This window comes from Canis aureus, chromosome 19 (genome assembly GCF_053574225.1).
Source record: "Canis aureus isolate CA01 chromosome 19, VMU_Caureus_v.1.0, whole genome shotgun sequence".
Taxonomy (NCBI): domain Eukaryota; kingdom Metazoa; phylum Chordata; class Mammalia; order Carnivora; family Canidae; genus Canis; species Canis aureus.
Window position 1 is genome coordinate 37,814,049 of NC_135629.1, and position 23,161 is coordinate 37,837,209.

Below are 23,161 nucleotides of genomic sequence, written 5' to 3' on the forward strand. Positions count from 1 at the left end.
CCAACCATATTTTTGTTCTAAAGCCACTCTGGACAGCCCCAGGGGAGCTCTTGGGGCCTGTGTGTACTGCAGCAGAGGTAGGGGTCACGGGTGCCCCAGCACAACCCATGCCACGCTGGCTCCCCCACTTGACATAAGCCCAAGGGACCAAGCTCACTTCTGGGGTTTTCACTTCACAGACAGCAGAGCAAGGATTCGAAAAGTATTTCCTGGAGGGGATGGCTGGTGGATGGAGAGGGGAGGGGGGACTTTAGTCTCTCTAGGGAGGCTGCTCCCCCCTCCCGCCCCCGCCCCGTCTCCACAGCCCCCTTCCCTGGCCAGCACCAGCCCCACCTCATCCCACCTCTCTCCAGCCTTGGAAACTTGTACCTCAGCCCAGAAAAACGAACTTGCTGGAAGTCAGCTGCCTGGCTGTCAGAGCCAGCCAATGAGGCACTGGGGCACTTTGCCCACCTCTGGGGAAGGAGGGCCAGGGGCTGGAGCAGAGGGGCAGCCTGTGCCCCCGGGAGCAGAGGAACAGAGAAAGGGAGGAGTAGGGAGGGAGGCTGAGGGGAAGACATGGGAAGCCAGAGAGTAGGAAACACTGAAGTGGTGGGAAAGGACAGCTGCCCATGCTGCAGGGACATTGGCCGCCACCTGTCCCTTGGAGCCACTGTCCTCACTGTGGGCACACTGGAGCATGTCGCTCAACCTCAACATAGCCACTCAGCATCTTCTCATCCTTCTCCCATCCTGCTCGCCTCCCCTTTCCTAGGTAGGTAAGGACTCTTGAGAAGCAGATCCTAGAACTCTAACACTTCCGTGGCAGGGACAGGGATAAAAAGCAAGGAGATATGGAGCTCCATCTAGCATCCCCTTTGCCTTGTCCCCATCTTACAGATGAGGAAACTGAGGCTTAAAATGACTGGCATACCCACGTCTCGTTTGGCTGCTCTGGGATTTGAATGCAGATGGGCCTGAGGCCTGAGCTCTATTTCCTTCCTCCTCTCTGGCCTCCTCCCCAGTCTGGGCCAGCCTCCAAGCCTCTGCTCATGCCTCTCTGCTCTTCCAGAATGGCCTTAGCTCTCCTGACATGCTGTCAGCACCTGGTCCCACCTCCGCCCCTAGCATTGCTCTGCAGACACATTCAGGGATCCGTTCAGCCACCCAAAAAAGCCTTCTGCTTTAGGCCCAGGGCCTCAGAGCCACAGGAAATCCATAAATACAAACACATTTACATGAAAACCCAGGGGTCTGTGTCTGTAGCTAACAGCTCACCGAGCTTCCAGGAAGGAGCTGCCAAAAGTGGGAGCAGCAGCCACCAGCTTCCTGGGACAAACGTGTCCCAACAGCCAAGTCAGTACCATTTGGTGTTTATTTAGACACACAGATAAAAGAACCTGGTGGTTCAAACAATTTGTGCTCCTTTTTTGTTTTTCTGGTCATATATATATATATATATATCCTATATATATGTGTGTATGTATGTATACATATATTTAAAAAAATTAACACATATATGTATACTCATACATTTCTTCTCTACTGAGCAATATATACAGCCTATTATATATATATATGTGTGTGTGTATATATATATAATATTTTTTCAATAGATAACTACATTCAAGTAATGAAACACAGGATTTACAATTTCCCTCTGATGGTAGAGGAAAAGCAAATTCACACACAGTTCACAGAAGTACCATGAGAGCCCAGCCAGACAGGAGCTGAGGCCCCTCTTGGGGACCAGGGAGCAGCAGCAGCAGAAATCAGACAATCACACTGTTGCTTATCATGGAGTGGGGGCAGGCAGGTGCCGATGATGGGGGATGTTGCCCAGCCTGCTCTGCCCAGGCTCGGTGGGCAGGCCATGCTGGCTGACCCAGGCTCCCCAGCTGGGGTGGATTGGGGGGGATGTCTGGAAACCTCACTTTTCCAGGAATCTCTCAAATTTGGGGTTCACAAAGGAGAAGCCAGCGAATGCTGTTTGGTCCATGGAGTCGATGAGGTTCTTATCGGTGTAGGAGAGGCGTGCCTTCTCGTTCAGGAACTCCTGGTCAAAGTTACTGTAGTCTCCAGGGGACTTCTGTGGGCAGAGAGCAGGGGCGAGTGAGTGGGACCTAAGGAGTGGCCCTCCAAAGTTCTCCGAGTTCCCGAGACTGCCTCCCAAACACCTCAGAATCCCTGTGGTGCTGGGCCAGGCCAGAGATGGTCTTAATAAGAAGAGAAAGAGAGGCAATCTATAAGAGACTTTTAACTCTAGAGAACAAACAGAGTTGCTGGAGGGAGGTGGTGAAGGGATGGGGTAGCTGGGTGATGGGCATTAAGGAGGGTACATGATGTAATGAGCACTGAGTGTTACATGCACCTGATAAATCACTAAACTCTACCCTGAAACTGATAATACACTATATGTTAACTAACTTGAAATAAAAAAAAAAAAAAAAAAGAACAGGGGATCCCTGGGTGGCTCAGCAGTTTAGCACCTGCCTTTGGCCCAGGGTGCGATCCTGGAGTCCTGGGATCGAGTCCTACGTTGGGCTCCTGGCATGGAGCCTGCTTCTCCCTCTGTCTGTGTCTCTGCCTCTCTCTCTCTCTCTCTCTCTCTATGTCTATCATAAATAAATAAAATAAATAAATAAATAAGTAAATAAATAAATAAATCTTTTTAAAAAATAAAAAATAAAAATAAAATAAAATAAAAGAACAGAAAAGGGAGTCTCTCCCAACAGCCTGAGAGAAGCCCAGGTAGACAGACGGTGGATACTATCTCCCCAGAGGGATGAAGGAAGCCAAGATAAGGAGAGGTGGGTATCATCCTGAAGAGGACTCTAGCAAATGAGAGCCAGGAGCAAACCCTGCTTACCACCTTGGTTTTATAGGTCCCAAGAGCTATAAGAATGGCTTTCACATTTTAAAGCTCAGGGAAAAATCAAAAGGAAATTAATATTTCATGACATGTAAAAAGTAAATGAAACCCAGATTCCAGTGTCTGTAAATAAAGTTTTATTTGTACAAAACTATACCCATTCATCGACATATTTTCTTTTTTTTTTTTTTTTTTTTTCATCGACATATTTTCTATGGCTGCTTTCAGGTCGCCTGGCCTGCAAAGCCTAAAATATTTACCATCAGACTTTCTAGGAAAAGTTTGCCAACTCTCTGTTTCTGAAGATACAAGGAAATGGTAACAGGAGTGATCTCAGTTTCTGTGGCCTTCAGGCCAAACAAGCAGGCAGGTACAGTCATTTAGACTGCCCCTGGGTATTAATGGGATTTGAGCCAATTATTTTTAAATTGGGCAATTTGACATAAAAATCCAGATTTCTGGTTTCTCCTGGAAACTGGCACAGCAAGCAGCCTTGGGCCTGTTTCCCGATGTGTCCATTCACAGTGCTGAAGCCCCCTTGGATAGCCTGCTATCGGCCCCTGACCATTTCCCACTGACAGGGGCTGCTGACCCACACTCTTGTCCTGTGTTTTTAATTTTTTATTTTTTTATTTATTTTTTAATTTTTTTATGATAGTCACAGAGAGAGAGAGAGAGAGGCAGAGACACAGGCAGAGGGAGAAGCAGGCTCCAAGCACCGGAAGCCCGACGTGGGATTCGATCCCGGGTCTACCAGGATCACGCCCTGGGCCAAAGGCAGGTGCCAAACCGCTGCACCACCCAGGGATCCCTTGTCCTGTGTTTTTAATGCAGAGTAATAAATCTACCCTTTTTTTTTTTTTAAATCAAAAGCAAGAGACTGAAATCAGGCTGTGTGGTTTCCCTACATGCAGCCTGGCCTGGTAATAAGGTGCCCAGGAGGCCCCTGAGTTTGAGATCCCTGGAGCAGGGGAAGTATTCTCCAGCCTCTAGGCACAAACGTGGGGCACATGACATGAGCTGTCAGTGTGTCCTGACAGAGATAAAGGGAGCAAGAGGGGAGAGCTGTGGTCAGAGAAGAGCCACAGAATCTAACTTCTTATCTAAGAATTCTGGCCCCGACCTGCCTCTGCTTCCCTGCTGTCTCCTGGGTGGCCTCTGCAGATCCCAGACCTTGGTGTGAACACCTCTCCTCTGTCTGGAACGCCTCCCAGCTGCCCTGAGCCTGGCCTAGTCTCCCAGCCCTGCCCATATCCCACTTCTTCTCAGACCCACTCTGTTCTCTGCATCCAGCTCCTGCTGACAGACTCGCCCAGTGACCACAGATCATGTGTGGTCTTGTGACAGCTCTCGTACTGTTGTCTCATATCATAAACGATCATCAGTGTGCAAGCTTCTTATCTCTCTGAGGAGCTAGAACTTCTCTGGCTCTGGGCCTCACACTTCACAGTGTAGCTAGCACAGTGCTCTGCACTCAACAGGCACTCAGCATTTCCAATATTTATTGGAAGATGGATGGATGGATGGATGGGGAGAGACCTTAACTCTGATTCCCAAAGAATAGTCCCCTGCGTACAGGGCTGTTAAAGCAGGTCTATTTTTTTTTAATTTTTTTTTTTAATTTTTATTTATTTATGATAGTCACAGAGAGAGAGAGAGAGGTGCAGAGACACAGGCAGAGGGAGAAGCAGGCTCCATGCACCGGGAGCCCGATGTGGGATTCAATCCCGGGTCTCCAGGATCACGCCCTGGGCCAAAGGCAGGCGCCAAACCACTGCGCCACCCAGGGATCCCAAAGCAGGTCTATTGAAGGGTGGCTGGATGGGGCCACCTGGGTGGCTCAGTGGTTGAGCATCTGCCTTTGGCTCAGGTCATGATCTCAGGGTCCTGGGATCGAGTCCTGCATTGGGCTCCCTGGAGGGAGCCTGCTTATCCTTCTGCCTATGTCTCTCTCTCTTTCTCATGAATAAATGAATGAAATCTTAAAAAATAAAAATAAAAATGAGGGGTGGCTAGATCCACAGTTCCCACTGTTTGTTGACTGACTGACTTGACTCACTGCGGGGGTGGGTGAGAACACAAAGGCAGAGGCAGTGACAGAATGTGCTGGGGAGGCCGGGAAGCAGGTTTGCTGGAAGAATGGAGAGGAGGAAAGCCTGCAAATGAAGCGAGAGAGAGGCTGGGAAAGGAGATCCCCCACCCCACCTGGAAGGCAGTGGAGAGCAAGATCAAGTGGGTGGCCCCCACGGGTGTCGGATCACGTACCACTTTGGGCTTGAAGGGCGGCTCCACAGCCCGTTTCTCCAGCAGGGTCCAGTTAATGGTCTTGAAGAACGGGTGGATTTTGATGTTGCCCGTCACTCCCAGCCTCTTGGTTGTATCTCTTTCAAGCAGCTGCAAGCCAGCAGGGGCCCTAGTTAGCACCCAAGGACTTTGGGAAATCCAGGGCTTCAGCGAACCCAGGGGTGCCCAGGCAGGTCTAGCCCAGCCCAAGGGTGCAGCCCAGGGCCTCTGGAGCTGAGAGGGTCCTCTCTGGGCTGCTGCGCTCCTGGTCCCCCAGAGACAACAGGCCACGCAGTAGGGCCGCCAGGACTCTCTGCTGGTGGGACTGTGAGGACAAGCAATGGGGTTTACTGGGAACATACTACCTGCCTGGTGTAGACCTGAGCACCACACATTTATGATTTGTCTCCAAAACCGTGAGGCAAGTTCTCCCACAGCCTCCATTTTGCAGACAAGGAGACAGACTCAGAGTTTAGCTTCAGGTCTGTCTCCTCACCCTGAGCTGATAATCACAGTACCAGGCTGATTCAGTGTGATGGACTCAGGAGCTCCCAGGAACGTGGCGTATGAGCAGTACCCACAGTGTGTTAGGACCAGAGCATCAGTGAGGCTGCCATTCCAGAGACGAGGGGCTTCTGGCCTTCCCATGACCCACATGTCTGTCTGCTGGCCCCTGCCCCAGCCAGCCTGGCCCAGAGCCTCCCACCTTCTCCAGGATGTCCTTGGACTCCTTGGTGATCCAGCGGGGATAATGTGGCGTGTCCACACGGATGGACTCGAAGAGTTCGTCCTCATCGTCACCGTGGAAGGGGGACTGACCAATGAGCATCTCGTAGAGAAGGACTCCAAAGGACCACCAGTCCACAGAGAAGGAGTACTTTAGGCCCTGCAGGATCTGGGGCAGGAGAAGGGGTACCAGAGCTGAGGGGGACTCCCAAGCATGAAGCCCAGCTAGGTTTCCTCATCCTCCTGGCTGTGGTTCGGACAGCACTGCCTCTCACCCTGCTGAGACAAGGTGTCTAATCGGGCCAGTTGCCGGGAGGGTACCCACTCACCTCGGGGGCAATATAGTCAGGGGTGCCACAGAAGGTGCTAGCCTGTTTCTCCCCAAATATGTTCTCCTTGCACATCCCAAAGTCAGCAATCTTGATGTGGCCATCCTGGTCCAGCATCACATTGTCCAGCTTGAGGTCCCTGAGTGTGGACAGAAAAGGGAGTCATGGGGGGGTGAGCAATCTTCCTCCTCTCTTTCCAGTACCCATGGCTCCACTGCCAACCCTGATCCTAGGACCTCCCCAAGGGGACAAAGGAATGAGGAAGAGAAAAGGAAGCAGGAGGAGAAAGCTGTGCTAAAAGCAGGTGTTTCCTGCAAAACACCTACTGGTGAGCCACATGCTGGATACACACCATCTGACTTCCTAAAGCTCACATGGAGGCTCAGAGAGGTAATGCCACCTGCCCAGGGTCACCTCACTGGGTCAGCAGTGCAGGTGGCCCCAGGCTCGGGTGTGTCTGACTGCACAAGAGCAGGGACCATGTCTTATATAATGAGGAGATATTTGAGGAGATAATTGATGCACATGGGATACCAAACAGCAGAGTCCATCTTCACTAACCTCATAACCAGGCCCGCCCCAGAATGATCCTAGGCATGGATGAGCACACTACAATGCATGGCTCCCCCGCCTCCTTCTCAACCCCAGACTCTAATATTAGATACACACTGTCCCATGGATTCAATTTCCACCTGACAACATCATCTTCGCATTGTCTCACATCGGTGCAGAGAACTCAGCATCAGCCTTATCAATGGGCCCATACTATTCCACTACAGGGTAGGACTGTCATTTATTGGGCAAGAATTGATGGAGCCAGTTCCTACTGGTTGCTCAGATGGGGGTTCGGAGCATGACAGTAAGACTGATCACTCGCAGGAAGGGAGACACTGTCCCGGGCAAGGCTGTACTCCCGCTATTGGCGCCAAATATGGGCAACCAGCTCCCAAACCCTGGAGCTAGGCTGGCCTCAGTAGAGGGGCCATGGGAATCCTCACAATGGAGAAGGAAGCTTAGTTAGGGAGAGGCCCAACCAAAGCCTGACTTCAAGCGGGGATGGGGCCGTGGCTGGGCGGGGCCTCACTCAGGATTTGGGGAGATATGATGGGGTTTGAGCTTTCTTCCTAAAAGCCCCCCAACACACCACCCACCCCTTGTACCTGTAAATGATCCCTTTGTTGTGCAGAAACTGCAATCCACAGACTATCTCAGCTGCATAAAACCTGGATGACAGAGAGAGAAAAGTGTTCTGGGATTTCTATGATCAGCTCCTGCATCTCCCTGGGCCCCCCTCCTTGCCCCCAGGGTCGGGAAATGCTGTGCATAGCTCCGTGGACACCCTGAGCGTGATTAAGCACACGCTGTATCAGGCAAGAGGGGGCTGGCCACCAAGACTAAAAAAGAAATTTATGAAGGAAAAGCTCCAGATGAGACAATTCTCTGTCAGAAGAGTGTATATATTTATATAGATATACATATGTGTGTACACACACACACACACACACACACACACACACACATGCACTTTGAGGGGGGTACATGCTAGTCTGAGGGCCATACACCAGGGTCCTGTGTTGTGCAGCATCACCATCTGCAAGGCTGCCCAGGCTGAGGCTCAGGGAGGGGACAGGACCCTGGCACATCTGTGCTGGGCTGCCAGCCAGGGCTCACTCACCATCCACAGCTTTCCATATGGTGGGGACAGCCCCAGCTCCCCCAGATTTCCCCCACAAGCCCAGCTCCAGACCAGCCGTGGGCTCCTCCCCCAACGGGGCCCTCACGTACGTGGCCCGATAGAGCTCGAAGCGGCCTTTGTCCTGGATGTGGTACATGAGGTCCCCACCATTGAGGAACTCCATCACGAAGAACAGGTGGTCCTAGGGTGGGGAGAGGGGTGAGCAGGGGCACAGTGAAGGGCAGAAACAGCCGGTGGGGGCAAGCCCCACAGGAGGTAGGGGACAACTCTGCCCTAGGGACATGGTCCTGCGGTGGGGGGGGGGGGCATGCTGTGGCTTCAGACGCAAGAACGAGGCGGGGGGGCGGGCACCTTGGTCTGAAATGTGCAGAACAGGTGGGTGAGAAAGGGATTCTCCCAGGCGAGCGCCAGCACCCGCTTCTCCACCATGGTGCACTCCACGTCATCGTCGATCAGAACCACGTCCTTCTTAAGAGCCTTGATAGCAAAGAACTCCTTCTTGCCCTTCAGCTCTACAAGCAGCACCTGACGGGGAGGCAGGATGCTGAGAGAGGGAAGTCCAGGCCACCACGGTCCCCACCCCATCAGGAAGAAGCCAGGGAGGGGGGATAAGGGTGCCCTTGGGCCCCTGGGCCCAAGTCCCTCGAGCTGCCCCCCCACCCCCCAGGGCCAAACAGCCACTTACCTTCCCAAAGCTGCCTTTGCCCAGGACCTTGTGGAAGATGAAGTTGTCAATGTTGCACCTGGTGCTGCCCTCCCAGATCTTGCCGTACGTCCCGTTGTCTGCCCAAGACATGGTGCTTTAGACTTAGGTCTTTATCTGCCGAGTCCCCTCCCTTGGGGCCTGGGGGTGGGAGGTGGGTGAGGGGCCTCAGAGAGGAAGGGGCTCCTTCTGTAGGGGTGGGGCCTCAGCTCAGGTCCTGGCAGTGGTGGGAGGCTGGGCCCCATCTCGGGTCCTAGTGGGGAGTGGGGACTTTCCTGGGGGAAATGAGCCCACCTTCACCTGGGGCAATGTCTCCAGAGACTCCTGGCTTTCTCTCAAAATTCTGGTAGATTCCAACAGACTCTGTTTCTGACTTCCGGGAGGATCTCTGGAGCAGCGGGAAGAGGTTGGAGAGCCAGATAGTCATACCATGATCAGAGCTCCCAGCCCAGAGGATGGGACCATCCAGATGGTTGATCATCCAACCATCCAGAACTCCACTCTCAAAACCAATGGGGGAATAGCAGGGACAGAGCCCAAGACTTCTAGGTGGTGCACGCACACATGCACACACTTCCTGGGGTGCAGGGGTACCTTGATGGTCTAGAAGGCGCTGATTACAAACAAGTTTTAGACACTGAGCCCCACTCTCTCCAACACTTACTCAATAGATTGTGTTGCCTTCACTTGTAATTGATCCTAGAATTTTACCTTGAAGTTTTATGGCATTCCTCAAGCCCCACCCAAACACACACACACACACACACACACAGGCTTTTAGTTCCAAGCATTCCAAACTTGTGGTCTTCTAGGTTCATCAAGTAAAGAACTGCTCACATAATTTCTTATAAGAACAAGCCCATCTCTCCCTGCTGTCTAATTCTTGGACTGGATCTTCCAGAAGTGGGGTCTTGGGTATAAATGCTGCCCCCCTCCTCACCCTGCCAGGGTCTCCCAGTGGCGGGCATGAGCCTTGACTGCTCCCCCCAGCCCTGCCATCCTCTGTCAAGGGTTCCCGTGGTACCTGCCCACCTGGGTCACTTGGTTCAATGCCTCAGCCAAGAGCTTCTGGTTAATGCCACAGAGGTTGGCCACTTTCTTCTGGCACTTATGGTGTACATTCATGCCACAGTCTGGGGTGAAGGAGACAGCGCCATCAGGGCTCCTGCCCAGACAGGACTGGACAGGCCACCAGCAGTCTCCAGGAGAACTCGCCCCCATTCCCCAAGCTCACCCAAGGGCAGGGAGGCAGGGAGGAGAGAGTAGGAGAAAGCAGGGCCTTGGTGGGGTCTGCTGGGTTTCCTTTCTTTAGAGAAAATACTCTGAAACCATCATGAGCACTTCAAATTTTTCATTATTTAGAGATGAAAAAGCAAAAGCAGGAGATATCAGACCTAATTCTAAACCCTTCAAAGAATGTCTAAGACAACTTAGACAAGTCACGTTTTCTTGGGGGGGGGCGGGTGTCTCCTGTTCCTGCCTCACTAAAGCCTAGGGAGAGGGAGGGGGTCTGTGAAGCATGTTTGCTGAGCACCTGCTACTGTGTGTCAGGCCTTGGCTGAACACCTTCTGCTCTAACCCCTATCTTACACTTGAGGACACAGAGCTCAGAGGCATGAGGTCTCCTGGTCACACAGCAGGTAAATGGGAGAGTTAGTCGGGCCAGTGTGGAGGGGCCACCAAGGCCTCCCCCAGCAACAGGGAAAGGTGGTATCAGTTAGTTGGAGTTTATGAGGTCTGGGTGGGGAGGCACCAGCTGGGCGTGCCCTCCTGCCCTGCCCTAGCCCCCAGAGGTGGGTGGCACGCACCTTCACATTTTAATCCCTGCTTCACCAGCCCCCAGAGCAGACTGCCACAGTGGTCACAGAAGGTGGGGCTCATGTAGTTGTAAACCTTGAATCGGTGCGGCATGTCGATGTTGAAACGTTCTTTCTGGAACTGAGAAGGGGAGGTCACAGGTTGAGGGTCACAGGCCAGCTCGAGCTCCTTCCTCAACCCCTAGCTCTCCCCCAACCCCATGCATGGCAAGATGCCCCAAAGGGCCCCACTGGGGACTGGGCAATCTGGAAGTCTGAGGAGGGACCAGGATAAGTAGGGAGAAGGGTGAGCTCCATGGGGAAAGGCTGGGGAGAACCCGAATCCCTCCCAGCTGGCCAAGCCCCCCGGGTCCCCGCCCTGGGCCCGGCCTCACTATGGTGTCCCGGCTGTTGGCTGCGGTGCCCGTGCACCGGCCGATGATCTTGTCGATGCATTTCTTGTGGATGGCAGCGTTGCATTCTTGAGGAGGCACAGGCCGGGGAAGGGCGAGGGGGAAGGGGAGGCAGCAGGAGGGGCAGAGCTGTGAGCTGGCGCCACCGGCCCAGTCCAGCCCTCTGTACAAAGCCACTGTTTTCCCCGATCGCCCACACCCTCACCCCACAGACGCCTGGGGCCCGCAGCTGGCTTTTTCTCTCCTCCTGCACGCCCTGGCAGGAGGGGCCTGGAAAGGATAGGGGTGGGGAGGACAGGCCAATCTGGAGGATCTCAGAGATTAGGGAAGGCCGGAGGGGGCCTAGTGGCCAGTGGGGGGGCAGCACGAGGGGCACGGAGTCTCACAGGGAGAGGAGTGCAAGCAGGGAGGCTCCCCCCACCCACTCCCGGCTATGCTCAAGACAACAAACAGCTCCTAAGCATTCTCTCATACACATGCACGTGCACGCACACACGCACGCACACACACACACACCCCCCAACACAAAGACACTGGGACATACATACTGCTGTGTAATAATGACAATGGGCTCCCTATATAGAATGCTTACTTTGTACCAGTCACTCAAAATGCAGCTTTATATATTTTATCCCATTTTATCTTCAGAATGGTTATTATCCCTATTTTACTGAGGCACAGAGAGGTTAAGTCACTCTGCCTAAGGCCCTACAGGTAGGAAGTGGCAGAGGTGGGATTCGAACCCAGGCCATCTGGCTCCGGAGCCTGTGTTCAGAACCACCACCATGGGGGCACCTGGGTGGCTCAGTAGCTGAGCGCCTGCCTTTGGCTCAGGGCATAATCCTGGAGTCTCGGGATCGAGTCCCACATTGGGCTCCCTGCATGGAGCCTGCTTCTCCCTCTCCCTGTGTCTCTGCCTCTCTCTCTGTGTGTCTCATGAATAAATGAACAAAATCTTTAAAAAAGAAAAAAGAACCACTGCTACAGTGGAGGTGTCTCATATGTGTGTACCAAGACACACACATGCCCAAACAGAGTGCAGTGAGGGTATACTAGAAAAGATCTAATAGCCTCTCCGGGGGAAAAGAGCCATGATGTGTAGCATTGGTTGATTTCTGTATAAATACTACACCGAAGTGTGATGCTTCCAAACGTGAGGAGCTGGGAACTGGCTTTCATAAGCCAGAGCAAGCCTGCTTGTGCGTCCACTGAATGTGGCTCTCATACACGTACGCTCTGACATGGAAAATCTCACATGTACACACACAAGCACACAGAACCCCCCTGTCTAGGCACACAGTCCTCACACGGGGACACCGGCTTTCCTGAGCATGCATGTGGGCACTGGCAGACACGTGTGCACAGAAACCGGGTTAAAGAGACACTTACGCCTGCATTTGTAGCCTTGCTTGTTGAGACCCCTGAAAGACAAATCCCCAGGCATTGTCAGTGCCAGCTATGAGGCCCTCCCTACCCCCGCCCCCTCTCAGCAGGCACAGCCAGCCCTCACCAAACAAAGTCTTTGCACACAGAACAGAAAGTAGGCTGTCCGAAGAAGGTGGCAATAAACTCGTGGTTCTTGATGTAGTGGATTTTGGCCTGTTTGATGGCTCCACGGCGGTTCATTGTTGGTAACTTGGCCTCGTCTTCACCATGCATAGACTGTCTGCAATCTGGGGACCATGGAGTCGCGAAGTCAGTCCCAGCCCCAAGAAGGAAAACATTCCTGTAGTCCCTCCCAGGGTGACCCTGGGTAGCCTGTTGATAGGGACTGCTTCCCTAAGCTTCCATCATGACTCTAGCTTCTGAACCTAAATCCCCAGCCCAGGGAAGGAGGAGCTTACCTATGTCTTCCAGAAAATACTGCACAGACATCAACACCTTGGCCTGGGGTTGCAGGTCCAGCTGCAGGGGGGAGGGTGGGGGGCGGGGGAGGGTCAATGAGGGCGGGCTCCAGCCAAGCTGGACTTAGAACCCGCCCCCATGGTTGGTCCCCTAAGGCCCAGGGAGTCCTGGCAGCCTAGCCAGACACCTGTCTGTCCAGTTGTGGGCATGGCCCCGCCCTTGAGCCCCGCCCCCACCCCCAACCCAGGGGTATTATTACATTTGGGGAAGTGAAAGGATCCAGCCCACACCCAGCCGGGCCACATGGCCCAGGAACAGAGTGGGAAGGGAAACTCCCCACCCCCACCCCTGGCTGCCCCCTTAACAAGGATCTTAAAATGGAGGCCCTCCCCACCCCCAGCCTTTGCACATGCAGAGACACAGACACATGTGTGCTGACACACCCACGCTGGTTCTCTCTGCAGCAGGGACTCTGCATGCCTGGTCTCCTTACACATTTCTGAGGGTAGGACCTTCACCTCTCCCAGGACCCATGCCTGGTGACTGGCACTGTCCCTTGGTGGAGTGGACAGAGAGCACGGCAAGTACTCCACCTGACTGGCCAAGGGTTGGTACAGCGCTGGGTCAACTTCTCTCCTGGCCTGGCCCCTTCATGCCTCACTGGAGGCTGATCAGAGTCCCTGATGGTCAAAGGGTTTTTTCCCACGGGGACATCTTGGCTGCAGGAGCTCCCCTGTGACCCCAGAAGGCAAGGGATGCTCTGCCCGCCCTGACACCCTGTGGCCATGAGGGACATGTGACCACATGCACGTGTGGAGTTCAGGTTCTAGCAGGTGAGTGGTGGCCACCGGCCTTCCCCTTCCCCCACCTCCTCACTGCTGAGGAGACATAACTGTGCTCCCTCATGCCTGCCTGCACCTGTGAAGGTTCCAAGCAGAACTTGGAACAATAGGTGCCTCTGAGAAGGGGCCGGGTGCCTTGTGGTGGAGCCAGGACATACCCTTACATACATTTTGAAAAGTTTTGCCATGTGCCTATCCTGCTTTTACAAAATTAAAAGGGAAAAAAGTAGTCGCAGTGGCGAGGACGGCTCTCTTTAGCACCTACTACGTGCCCAGGGCTACAATAAGCCCTTGGCATCCAGTGGCTCACTTCCCCTGAACAGCTGACCCTGAGGTAGGGTCTTGCGCTAGCTTTTCCTTTTATGGATTCAGAAACAGGCTCAGAGGGGCTGGGATCTGCTCAGTCTCAGGGCCGGGATCAGGAGGCCAGACAGGGCCCACGTGCTGCAGCCCATGTGCCCTCACCCAGAACTCGGCCTTCCCGTTGTTCTTCTTGCAGCGCTCGGCCAGCACCGACACGCCCACCGTCACCTCGGACATCGGCTCTTCAGCTGCCCGCATCAGCACGATCTGGATGACTCGGCCCTCGTAGATGTGGGCGTCGAATGTGGACTTCCACTCAGGGTACATGGTGGGCTTCTTCTGCACCAGCGTCTTCCCGCGCTCTGCGACATGGCCAGGCAGGCAAGGTCTGGCTGGGGCCCGTCTGCCCGACCCTCCCCAGACTCCCCACAGCCTTCAGCCTGGCGAGAGTCTGTCTGGTTCTCCTTCTCTCCACCACCAGGCCCTCCCGAGGATATTTCCACTCCTCGGACTTCACAACTATGCTCTGCTCCCCTCTCCAGCCTCGTGTCATTTATAACACACTCCATAACACAGAACTCCCCACAGCTCTTCTAGGATGCCCTGCTCGGTCCCACCTCCAGGCCTCTGCTCTGGCCGCTGCCTCGTCCTGTGACCTCTTCTGTCAGCCCCACTTAGCTGTCACCCCCCTCACGCACTCACTCAGTGAACACACACCGAGGCCCCTCGTGCCAGCCATGACACTGAAGGTGAGGAACACGGAAGAAAGAGAAGTTAAAACCAGTGTCGGCCTGTCCCCCTAGATCCCAGTCCAGGACAGAGATACGAACCCATTAATCCCTCAAATAAATGTTAAATCACAGCTGTGATGAGACTGAAGAGGGCAGGGCCAGGGTTCTAGACCTGGTCTGGATCATGGACAGGTGGTATGTCCCAGGCTAAGGGTCAGGGAATGCTTCCTGGAAGAAGAGACAGCTCCGCTAAGACCTAAGGGATGAGCCAGGGATTCAGCAGGTGAGGGCAATAGCAAGAAGGAATGGTGTGAGATATTTGCCTCTTCCAGGAAGACCTCCCAGACCTCAGCCTGGGACAGTGCCTCCTATGGGCTTCCCTATCACAGGACTCATTGTCTGGCTCCCACATCTCACCGTGAGCCCCATGAGGACAGGGCCAAGTCAGCCCTGGAGCATGGCAGTGTCCTCAATGCCCAGCACAGGGTCTGACATGAGGAAATTGTTGGGAGAAACCACCAATGGGGGAGGAGCCAGAAACCCATTCCCCCACCCCCACCCCTGGTGATGGCTCCATGTAGTAAGTGCTAGAGGCCCTATGCGCACTCGGTGGCCTCTACGGTCCTGCATCCACAGCTGGGCTGGGCAGGGAGATGAGCGTGAGGAAGAGAAAGATCCCTCAGAAGTTCTAGGGGAACAAGGCACAGGTCCTCCAGGCCTCCCCCTGGGCCCTGATCCCAGTCCTACCTGTGCTGAGTGCCTCCTTCATCTTCACGGCACAGAAGGGCTGGCTGGCCTCATCGGCGGCCTGCAGGGAGCCCAGCTCATAGGAGGTGAAGGCGATGCGCAGGAACGGGGCCATGTCAGGGCCTGCAGTGGGGCTGTACAGACAGCAGAGGGGAAGCTGGGCAGTGAGGGACAGCCCTGGGAGGTGCTCGGGTGCCCCCGGGGGCTCTCACCACATTGAATTTGGCCCACATGATGTGCTGACGAGACACTAGTTCTAGCTGCCACTGTTAAACCTGAGAAATTCTACGAAAGTCTGGATTTGTGGCATCTCTGGTGAAACTGCTGAATGTGACATCAAGCCCACTGGGTAGTAGCTGGCTGGTACTACCTCCTTTGTTGAGTACCTGCCAGTCTACGCCAGGCCAGGGGCCCCCTCTTCACTCCTCTCCAAAACCTACCTGGGCCCTGGAGGCATGTGACTCACTTATTTGGGGATCCTTTAAGGCCTCCTTTAACACCCCACGCTGGGTGCTTCCTACGGGCTGAGTACCTAGTCCGTGCTGGCCAAGAGAGGCAGGACAGTACCCCCGCCTCCCTGCACCCTGCTCCTTGCAGCTCTTCTTGGTTTGCAAAGTATGCTTTTTGCTCATAACTCCCCAAGCAAACAGGGCCAAGATGACCACCTCCACTTTTCTGACTGAGAAACAGAAACCCTGAGGCTGAGCCAGAACCTAAAGCTGAGATTGCACTAACTAAGCATCCACTCCATTCAGGGACCACCCACCTGCATCCCTGACCTTCTGAATCCGAGTCCCTTGGGTTCAGGTGCCTCTCACCTACAGAGGTTGCCTGCACCTTCAAACTAACTTTTTCCAAACATAAAACTATTTTAATGTTGACCATACACTGACTTTGTTTTTTAAACCACACAGGTCGGCCCTATATTCCCCTGTTCCTTGCTGTTCCTCGGGTCAAATCTCACTAGAGGATGTGACCCTGAGAGTCTTTCAGGTTGTCATTCCTTGCGCTCAACGCACGTGCACAGGGGTATGTACTCACTCCTTCCTGAACATAAGCCAGCACGGCGGCGGTGTCAGACATGCGCCTCACAGCCCCCCACACATATATGTGTACATGTAGCAGCCCCCCTCCCCGCCCCACCCCTGGGATGGGTCCCCAGGCAGCCAGAGTAACAGCCGGCTCTGTTGAGAGAGTTCCTAGCCCAGATGAGCTCACAGGAAACACTGACCTCAGCCTGCAGCCCAGCCCAGGGGCCCCACCAGTCCTTTGTGGCCTGAAGCCAGAGGAGAGGGGAGGAGCCAGGCCAAGCAGAACCCACCATGTCTCCTGCCCAGGCTTGGCTCCTCCTCAGAGGGAGTGAGAATGGGTATGTATGCTCACATCTGAGCCCAGGTCCCAAAGCCTTCAGCCAGAGACTAGCCAAGCCAGCCACCATGACCTCGTGGTAGACAGGGAGGAGAAGCCAGCTGTGGGTGGCAGCTGGCTCCTCCCTGAGCCAGAGCATGTGTAAGTGTGTGCGTTGGTGTGTATGAAGGTGTGTGAGTAGGTGGCACAGGGTGGGTGCTGAGCTAATGTGGGAGAGAAGAGCAAGCTATGGGGGTCTGGCTGGCTGGCTGCATGTGGGAGTCTGGGTGAGTGTCCCAAACTCTCATCGTGTCCCTCCTACCACCCTGCTGGGCCTGGGAGCCTAAGGTGGGGAGTACACACATGAGTTCTCCCTGGCACATCCAGAAGGATCAGCAGGGCCCCCGCATAGCACACACTTGCCACAAGTCTGCATCCACAATCTCAGGACCTGACCCCAGTAGACATGGCTGGGCCTCATGCTTCCCAACAGGATAACCTTGAGACCCGGGAGGGGGGCACTGATGGGCTTTCTGAGGATCTCAGAGGATAAGGGCTGTGTGGGCAGGAAGGCAGGGGAGAAGGAGCAATAGTCTGTGCTGCAGGGGCCCGGGTTCCTGGGAGAGAGGACGTCAGGGGAGCCCAGGCGCCAAAACAACCTGGTCATTTTGGGCAAGTGGGCAAGCCACCTCCCCTCAGCCTCCCCCTGGGGCCCAGTACAGATGGCCCGTAGGCTCCATGACCCCTCCCACTTCTAGGGTGCCCAGCAAGAGCCATCTATGAGGACCACCCCAGGGCTACATGGAGGACACAGAACCTGATAAGCCCAGGGACTGTGAGGCAGAGCCCAGCCTTGCAGGCTGCCGATCAGACCAGCCCTCCAGCTTTCGGGGATCAGAGCCGCTGCTGCTCAGTTAGAAGCCACTGGAGGGAAACCACAACCACAGCAAGCCCCAGCTCTGGCCCCAAACCTGTACAGCCAGGCCGCAGTGCCATGAGGAGGGGGACCATGGGTTCCGTGGGCTGCCTTGGGGCTCCTCGGCAGTCACCCTAGGGTTAGGGCACCCAGCCCCAACTTTCTAGACCAAAACTAGAGCGTGGGCCCCTCCACCCCAACCACACTGCCCAGACCCTGGAGGGAGACAGACACTATTCTTCCGTCACCACGTGACCCTGAGACAGTCATGAGCCCGGCGCACCAAATTCCCCCTGCACAGTGGAGCCAGCATTGCCCATCTACCTCGCAGTCTCAACACTGGTGGGGAAACCAGGGAGTGAAGTAACTGGCACAAAAGCAAGGTGTGCCAATTATTTATAGCCCCCATGCAAATAGGCCCAGGCCCACAGGCCCCAAAGGAAGGCATGGCTCAGCCTCATACTGCTCTGCAGGGCCACAGAGGTGGCAAGGGCAGACTTTATGCAGGCCTCCCTGGGGACCAGCTTCTGGGTGCCCTCTGAGGCCAGCCCCATCCCAGCCAGCATTAGGCTCTTAATCTCTCCTCTCCTGATCCTTAAGCCCACCGCAGAGGCAGCCCTATGAAGCAGGGAGCACCAGAGTCAGAGGATCAGGCCGGGGAGGTGGGTGAGGAGTCTCAGCACCCCCACTTATAAGAAGGATCATCCTTCCCTGAAACCACCACATACCAGATTAACCTTGTAAATGGCATTAGCTCACTTCATCCCTGTGCTTGTTCTGGAAGTGGGTATTTGCAGGTTCAGAGAAGATAAGTGACTTGCCCAAGGTCACACAGCAAGGATTTGAATCCAGGCCTGCCTGATGCTGCAGCCGATGTTCTTTCTAGTATATTCCAGTATGCCACGTCAGGAAGAATTGATGAAGGGAAAGAGGGAGCAAAAGTGGAGGCAGATCAATATGCCAGGAGCAATACACACAAACACACTGAGGACAAAGGAACCAAGGAGAAGGGTATAGGGACCAGGAGACTGGTGCCCTGTGTTCAATCACAGTCTATTCACCCAACCCCTCTGGGATGATCCTAGGCCTGACCTTGCAGACCTCCTCCTCTGTATAAGAGTGGTACAGACCCTGAATGGCTACCTTCCAAACTGTCCCAACCCCTTGGGCCAGCCTCTGCTGCTCAAACCTGGGGAAGTCTTGGCCATACCTAGATTCCAGTCTCAGGGCATGAGGGCCCACTGCCTCTGCTCCCCATGCTGCCCTGGATCAGCCACCCAGAGATAAGGAAAGGTAGTGCTGGGCCAGACCAGAGTAAGCAGGTCACCTCTTCCAGGGCAATGGAAACCTGTTCCCAGCCAGCCTAGGGCAGGTTGGACATGGCCAACCTTGAGGTGACCAGAGTAACCGCCCTGGTTGGAGCTCCTGGGGCACAGAGGACAAGTATGCACATTGTGTATCCACATATATGCATGTGAATGTGTTCCCGTAAAGGGGGTGGGGTGGGAGACATAGCCGGAGGGGTGCCATCAGGAACAGAAATGCATTTTCTAATTTTTCTACAGCAATCACATGTAACTTGTTTGATAGCAGTTTTGTTAACAGTGAAAAACAAAACCCATCGAGCCAAAATGTATCCAAGAGATGGTCCTTTAGAGACTAACATGTCCATCTCCCCTTTGTGTGTGGGGAAAACCGAGAGCAAGATCCTGCAGTGAGAGTCCCCAGCCCCCAGATCCGACCTGGTCCCCTCTACCCCAGCCCTTCCCTGGCTTTGGATTCTGTGCCACAGGGTGGGACAGAGGAGCAACATGGGGCCCTGAGAGACTTGGCCAGGCTCTGGGGGAATGTGTGCAAATATGGAGGGAGGCTCCCTCAGAAAGTCAGCCAGAGAAATAAGAGGGGACGGGCTGAGGTCAAGCGAAGCTGAGGCACCTGCTGGGTCTGCTCCTCCATGAATAGCCCCCCTGGGGGCGGGGGGAGAAAATGCGTCTGTCTTGTGCAACCCCTTCTCACACATACCTGCCCAAGGAAGGCACCGCCTGCTGGCAGTCAACGCTGGGTGGTAGTGGCAGCAAAGTGGAGGCAGTGTCAGCCCAGGCTCTCCTAGGGATACAGACCCTGCCTGGGGCGGTGGGCGGTGTGTGTGTGGGGGGAGGTTAGTTCAAGGTCCAGCCCACATGGACTTTGAAGGATGAATGAAGGAGGGAAGACACAAGAGGCCCAGAGAGGGGGAGGGAAGGAGAGTGAAAGGCAGTAGGAGGGAGCAGGGCTGCAATAGGGCAGGCTGGGCTTGGCAGGGAGGCTGGCCTCCCCAAAAGGTCTTCCCAGACGGAAGCAAGTGGAGGAGGCCACAGGGCTTTCACAACCCAGGAAATGGGCTCAGCAAGAAGAGTGGGGCGGGGGATGAGGGTGGGGGTGGGGGCTAGCAAGGTCCTTCTAATGCTCTTCCACCAGGGCCCCAGCCTCCCTATATCCAGCCCCATCCTAGGGGGGAGGACCAACTACGGTCTCGGGGCCACAGCCAAGTCCCAGAGCATGGGATGCTCCTGACACCTGCTCCTCCCCAGGATTAGCACCTCATCCTCTAGCTGTGCTCCTTCTTGCCCCCTCCCTCACATCACACCAACCTGCAGTAGACTCTCTTCCTTTTTCCCAGTGACACCTCCCAGTTACTATCAATCCTGGTCCCTCCCCAACCTATGGAACCTCCTGGGTTCCCACTGCCCTGGGAGAAAGTCTAGACCTCAGTCTAGCCCTGGCCTGCTCTCCACCTTGGACCTCACTTTTGGCTACTGTGAACTCCTATCTCACTGTTAGGCCCCCTCTTTTTGCATACACTGTTCCCTCAGCCAGACTGTCCTCCATAATTCCTAGATTTCCTTCCAGACAGTTCTAAAGGCCCACCCTAGAGAATTGCTCCTCCTTCCCCCAGGAAGCCAGCTGCTCCCCTACCTCATGTACTCCCACAGAAACCCTGTGCAGCTGTCTGGAACGCTCATGTTGAGGACCCAGGTCTGTTCTCTGGGCACTGTCTCTGTTCCTGGCTCAGGCTTTTCAACCCTGGCCACATATCTGAATTCAAAAATCCTACTACTGGGCTGACCCTGCCCACTGGGATTCAGTGGAATCACAGGTGAGGCCTGGGCAGCATGAATGAAGCCTTTGCAATTATAAAAAGGGCGGCGACACCCTGAAAACCAATGAAGGATGTGGGCCCTCTTCCCAAGAAAACATGCACTGGCGGTGACCTAACTCTATACATGATGGCATGGGGAGCCGTAAGTTGCAAAGGCACACACAGCTCAGTTCTCCTGAGGCCCAGCCGGTAGGCACCACAGTGGCAAGATACATGGGGCCTCAGAACTCACAGCTTGTTGGGGACAGTCACATAAATATGTAAATATGCTGCTTAGGCAGTGAGAAGAGCTGGGGTACAGTGGGTATCAGGATGGGCTTCAATCTGAGAGATGTGCAGGGGTACAGCTGGCCCACCCGGCCAGAGGGGCTGGGAGGGAGAGTCTGAAGGGCAGGACTTGGGACCCTAGCTGTCACTGGCTCACACCCACTCCTGCCAGCACACGGTAGGGGAGGGGTGAGGATAGGCCATCTTAGGGGCATAGGCCACACCAGGCACAGGCCTTGAGTCACTCAGCTAGTCCTAGGACTGGGGAAGCCAGAAGGAGAGCTCCAGGTACCCCCTAGGGAGGAACAAAGGCCCCTTCATGGCAGGACCGTAGACAAGGGGGCCTCAGTGAGGAGCCGGGGTGAGGGGTCCATCAGGGCCTCTCACAGAATAACCACACATGTATGCACATGCGGGCACACCCACCGACCCAAACACACAGTTCCACATGGGGAACCCTGCTTGCAGTTGGACATGCACGCAGACGGTTGTAACCACAGGCACACACACGCTCCTAGGATGACTCAGTGACACTAGGAACCCCCCACCCCAACTCACCGCTCTCACGTGTTGACACATGTCCACGCCCATGCGGACCACATAGGACATTGACACCCTGATGCATTTACCAGCACAGAGAGATTCAGGTGCACACAGGGTGCCACAAGCACAATGTGCACATGGGCAGAGCTACTCCAAACCGACACAGGGATAAACAGCCTAGAAGGACCCACACCTGTCTGACTAGGGTCTGGCGCCAGAAAGGTCCAAGTGTAGCTTTTTCTACCCCAGCCCCGGGGATAATGGCTAAGGAGGGAAGGGCAGCTGCGGGTCAGGCAGGCTGGGCCTCCCCAGTGAGGAAGGCAGAGAAAGTCCCTCCTGGCCCAGAGCAAAGTCCAAAGTGCACAAGGGAAGGAGTGGACCAGTCAGGCACACGGCTGGGCAGGCCACCCCGCCCCCCTGTCTGAGGGCACAGCAGAGGCTGAGGGCAAGGCTAGGGGTCACAGGAGGAGGGGAGGGCTCACACCTGTGCCCTGCCAGACACCCCACACACAACCTCCATTGAGCTCCAGACTCACTGGGCAGAACCCAACAGATAGAGATGGAGCAATTCACCCAAAACCACAAAGCTGGTGGGGCAGCCCCAGGGGGAGGCAGAGAGGGACCCTCCAGCTCTAACCCTGGAACGGCCACCTGGCCGCCTCTGGGGTGAGGACACGGGCAGGTGCTCAGGCGTGGGAACGGCTGCTCCGCCAGCCTCCACAGAGGTGGGCCCCAGGTCCACTCCTCCGCCTGTCCCTCTGTACACACAAAGGCCTCCTTCCAGATTCCCATGGTTCTCCCCTTTGTGGACATTAACCTTTGCTTGGGGAAAGGTCTGCCCCGACATGGTGAGCAGGGCCCAGATCACCCCTCCCCACCCTAAGGGTGGGGAGAAGCTGGGAGAGAGGCAGGGCCATGATGTGCCATCTCAGGGCAGGCAGTGAGCATAGGAACCTAGGAGTGGGGGCCTGGGTGGGGCTGGACAGGTCCAGTTCAGACCTGGTCTGGCCCGAGTGCCCTGTGAGCTTGGCCAAGGTGCTCTGGTATCATCCATAAAAGCGAATGAGCTTGCCCTGCCTAGGAGGTTGTGTTGAGTGCAAGACCTGGCATCGTCATCCTTATCAGCACCGCCATCCTCACACCTGGCCCTCTCTCCATCTGCCCACTGCCCATTTCCAGCTGTCCTGTAACCGTAGGTACCCCCCGAAACTTCCTTGGATCAGTGGGTAAAGGGGCTCTCTCAAGGCTCGCAGCCCTGCAGTGCCTGGCTCTGGACCACTGTTCTGGGAAGAGACTGGGCTGGGCCAAGGCAGCCTGAGACCCCCAGCAGACCCTAGGCTGGCTGCTGTCTCTCCTCAGGGCCTCCACCTCCCTGTCTTGACAATTGAGACCTCTAAGCTTTCTCCAGCCCTGATACTAGAAGCCCCCGTGATCCTCCTACCTCCCCCACCCCCGCCTGGCCCCCACAGCCCACACCATGCAGACATCTGACCCAACCGCTCCACTGTGCCTGTTTACCCAACAAGCCAGTGACATGATCCAAAGCTTCCGAGGCTGTTGTGAAAACAGTGGCTCAGCCACAACAAGCCTGCCCTCCTGAGCACCTTGCCAGGGACCTTCGAGGGACAGCCATCCCAGCCCCGTACCCAGGACCTCTTGAACTTCCCCACCAGAGGCCCGCCGA

The 23,161-nt window shown here is 55.1% G+C and overlaps 1 protein-coding gene and 1 long non-coding RNA gene across 8 annotated transcripts in view; one reads left to right on the forward strand and one right to left on the reverse strand.

Annotated features, from left to right (window-relative positions):
* Positions 1-1,336: 1,336 nt before the first annotated feature.
* The window catches only part of PRKCD (protein kinase C delta), a 29,431-nt gene continuing 7,606 nt past the window's right edge, over positions 1,337-23,161 (reverse strand). For 3 of the 7 annotated variants that reach the window (XM_077858545.1, XM_077858546.1, XM_077858547.1), the window contains exons 3-21: positions 15,266-15,399; positions 13,950-14,149; positions 12,642-12,702; positions 12,308-12,470; positions 12,187-12,218; positions 10,780-10,865; positions 10,397-10,526; positions 9,621-9,721; positions 8,883-8,976; positions 8,571-8,668; positions 8,237-8,410; positions 7,975-8,066; positions 7,350-7,412; positions 6,190-6,328; positions 5,841-6,029; positions 5,117-5,245; positions 4,907-5,007; positions 2,473-2,594; positions 1,912-2,068 (exon numbers count right to left, since the gene is read on the reverse strand). In XM_077858545.1, coding sequence (XP_077714671.1) covers positions 2,046-2,068; positions 2,473-2,594; positions 4,907-5,007; positions 5,117-5,245; positions 5,841-6,029; positions 6,190-6,328; positions 7,350-7,412; positions 7,975-8,066; positions 8,237-8,410; positions 8,571-8,668; positions 8,883-8,976; positions 9,621-9,721; positions 10,397-10,526; positions 10,780-10,865; positions 12,187-12,218; positions 12,308-12,470; positions 12,642-12,702; positions 13,950-14,149; positions 15,266-15,380 — 2,112 coding nt within the window. In that variant the 5' untranslated portion in view covers positions 15,381-15,399 and the 3' untranslated portion in view covers positions 1,912-2,045. Of the gene's footprint in view, positions 2,069-2,472; positions 2,595-4,906; positions 5,008-5,116; positions 5,246-5,840; positions 6,030-6,189; positions 6,329-7,349; positions 7,413-7,974; positions 8,067-8,236; positions 8,411-8,570; positions 8,669-8,882; positions 8,977-9,620; positions 9,722-10,396; positions 10,527-10,779; positions 10,866-12,186; positions 12,219-12,307; positions 12,471-12,641; positions 12,703-13,949; positions 14,150-15,265; positions 15,400-23,161 lie in introns of all 7 variants that reach the window. The other 4 variants (XM_077858548.1, XM_077858551.1, XM_077858550.1 and 1 more) reach the window with 4 other exon arrangements.
* Positions 12,968-16,143, forward strand: LOC144289913 (uncharacterized). The gene is made up of 3 exons (XR_013357855.1): positions 12,968-13,475; positions 13,984-14,173; positions 14,269-16,143. It is a non-coding gene; the product is annotated as an uncharacterized LOC144289913 (long non-coding RNA).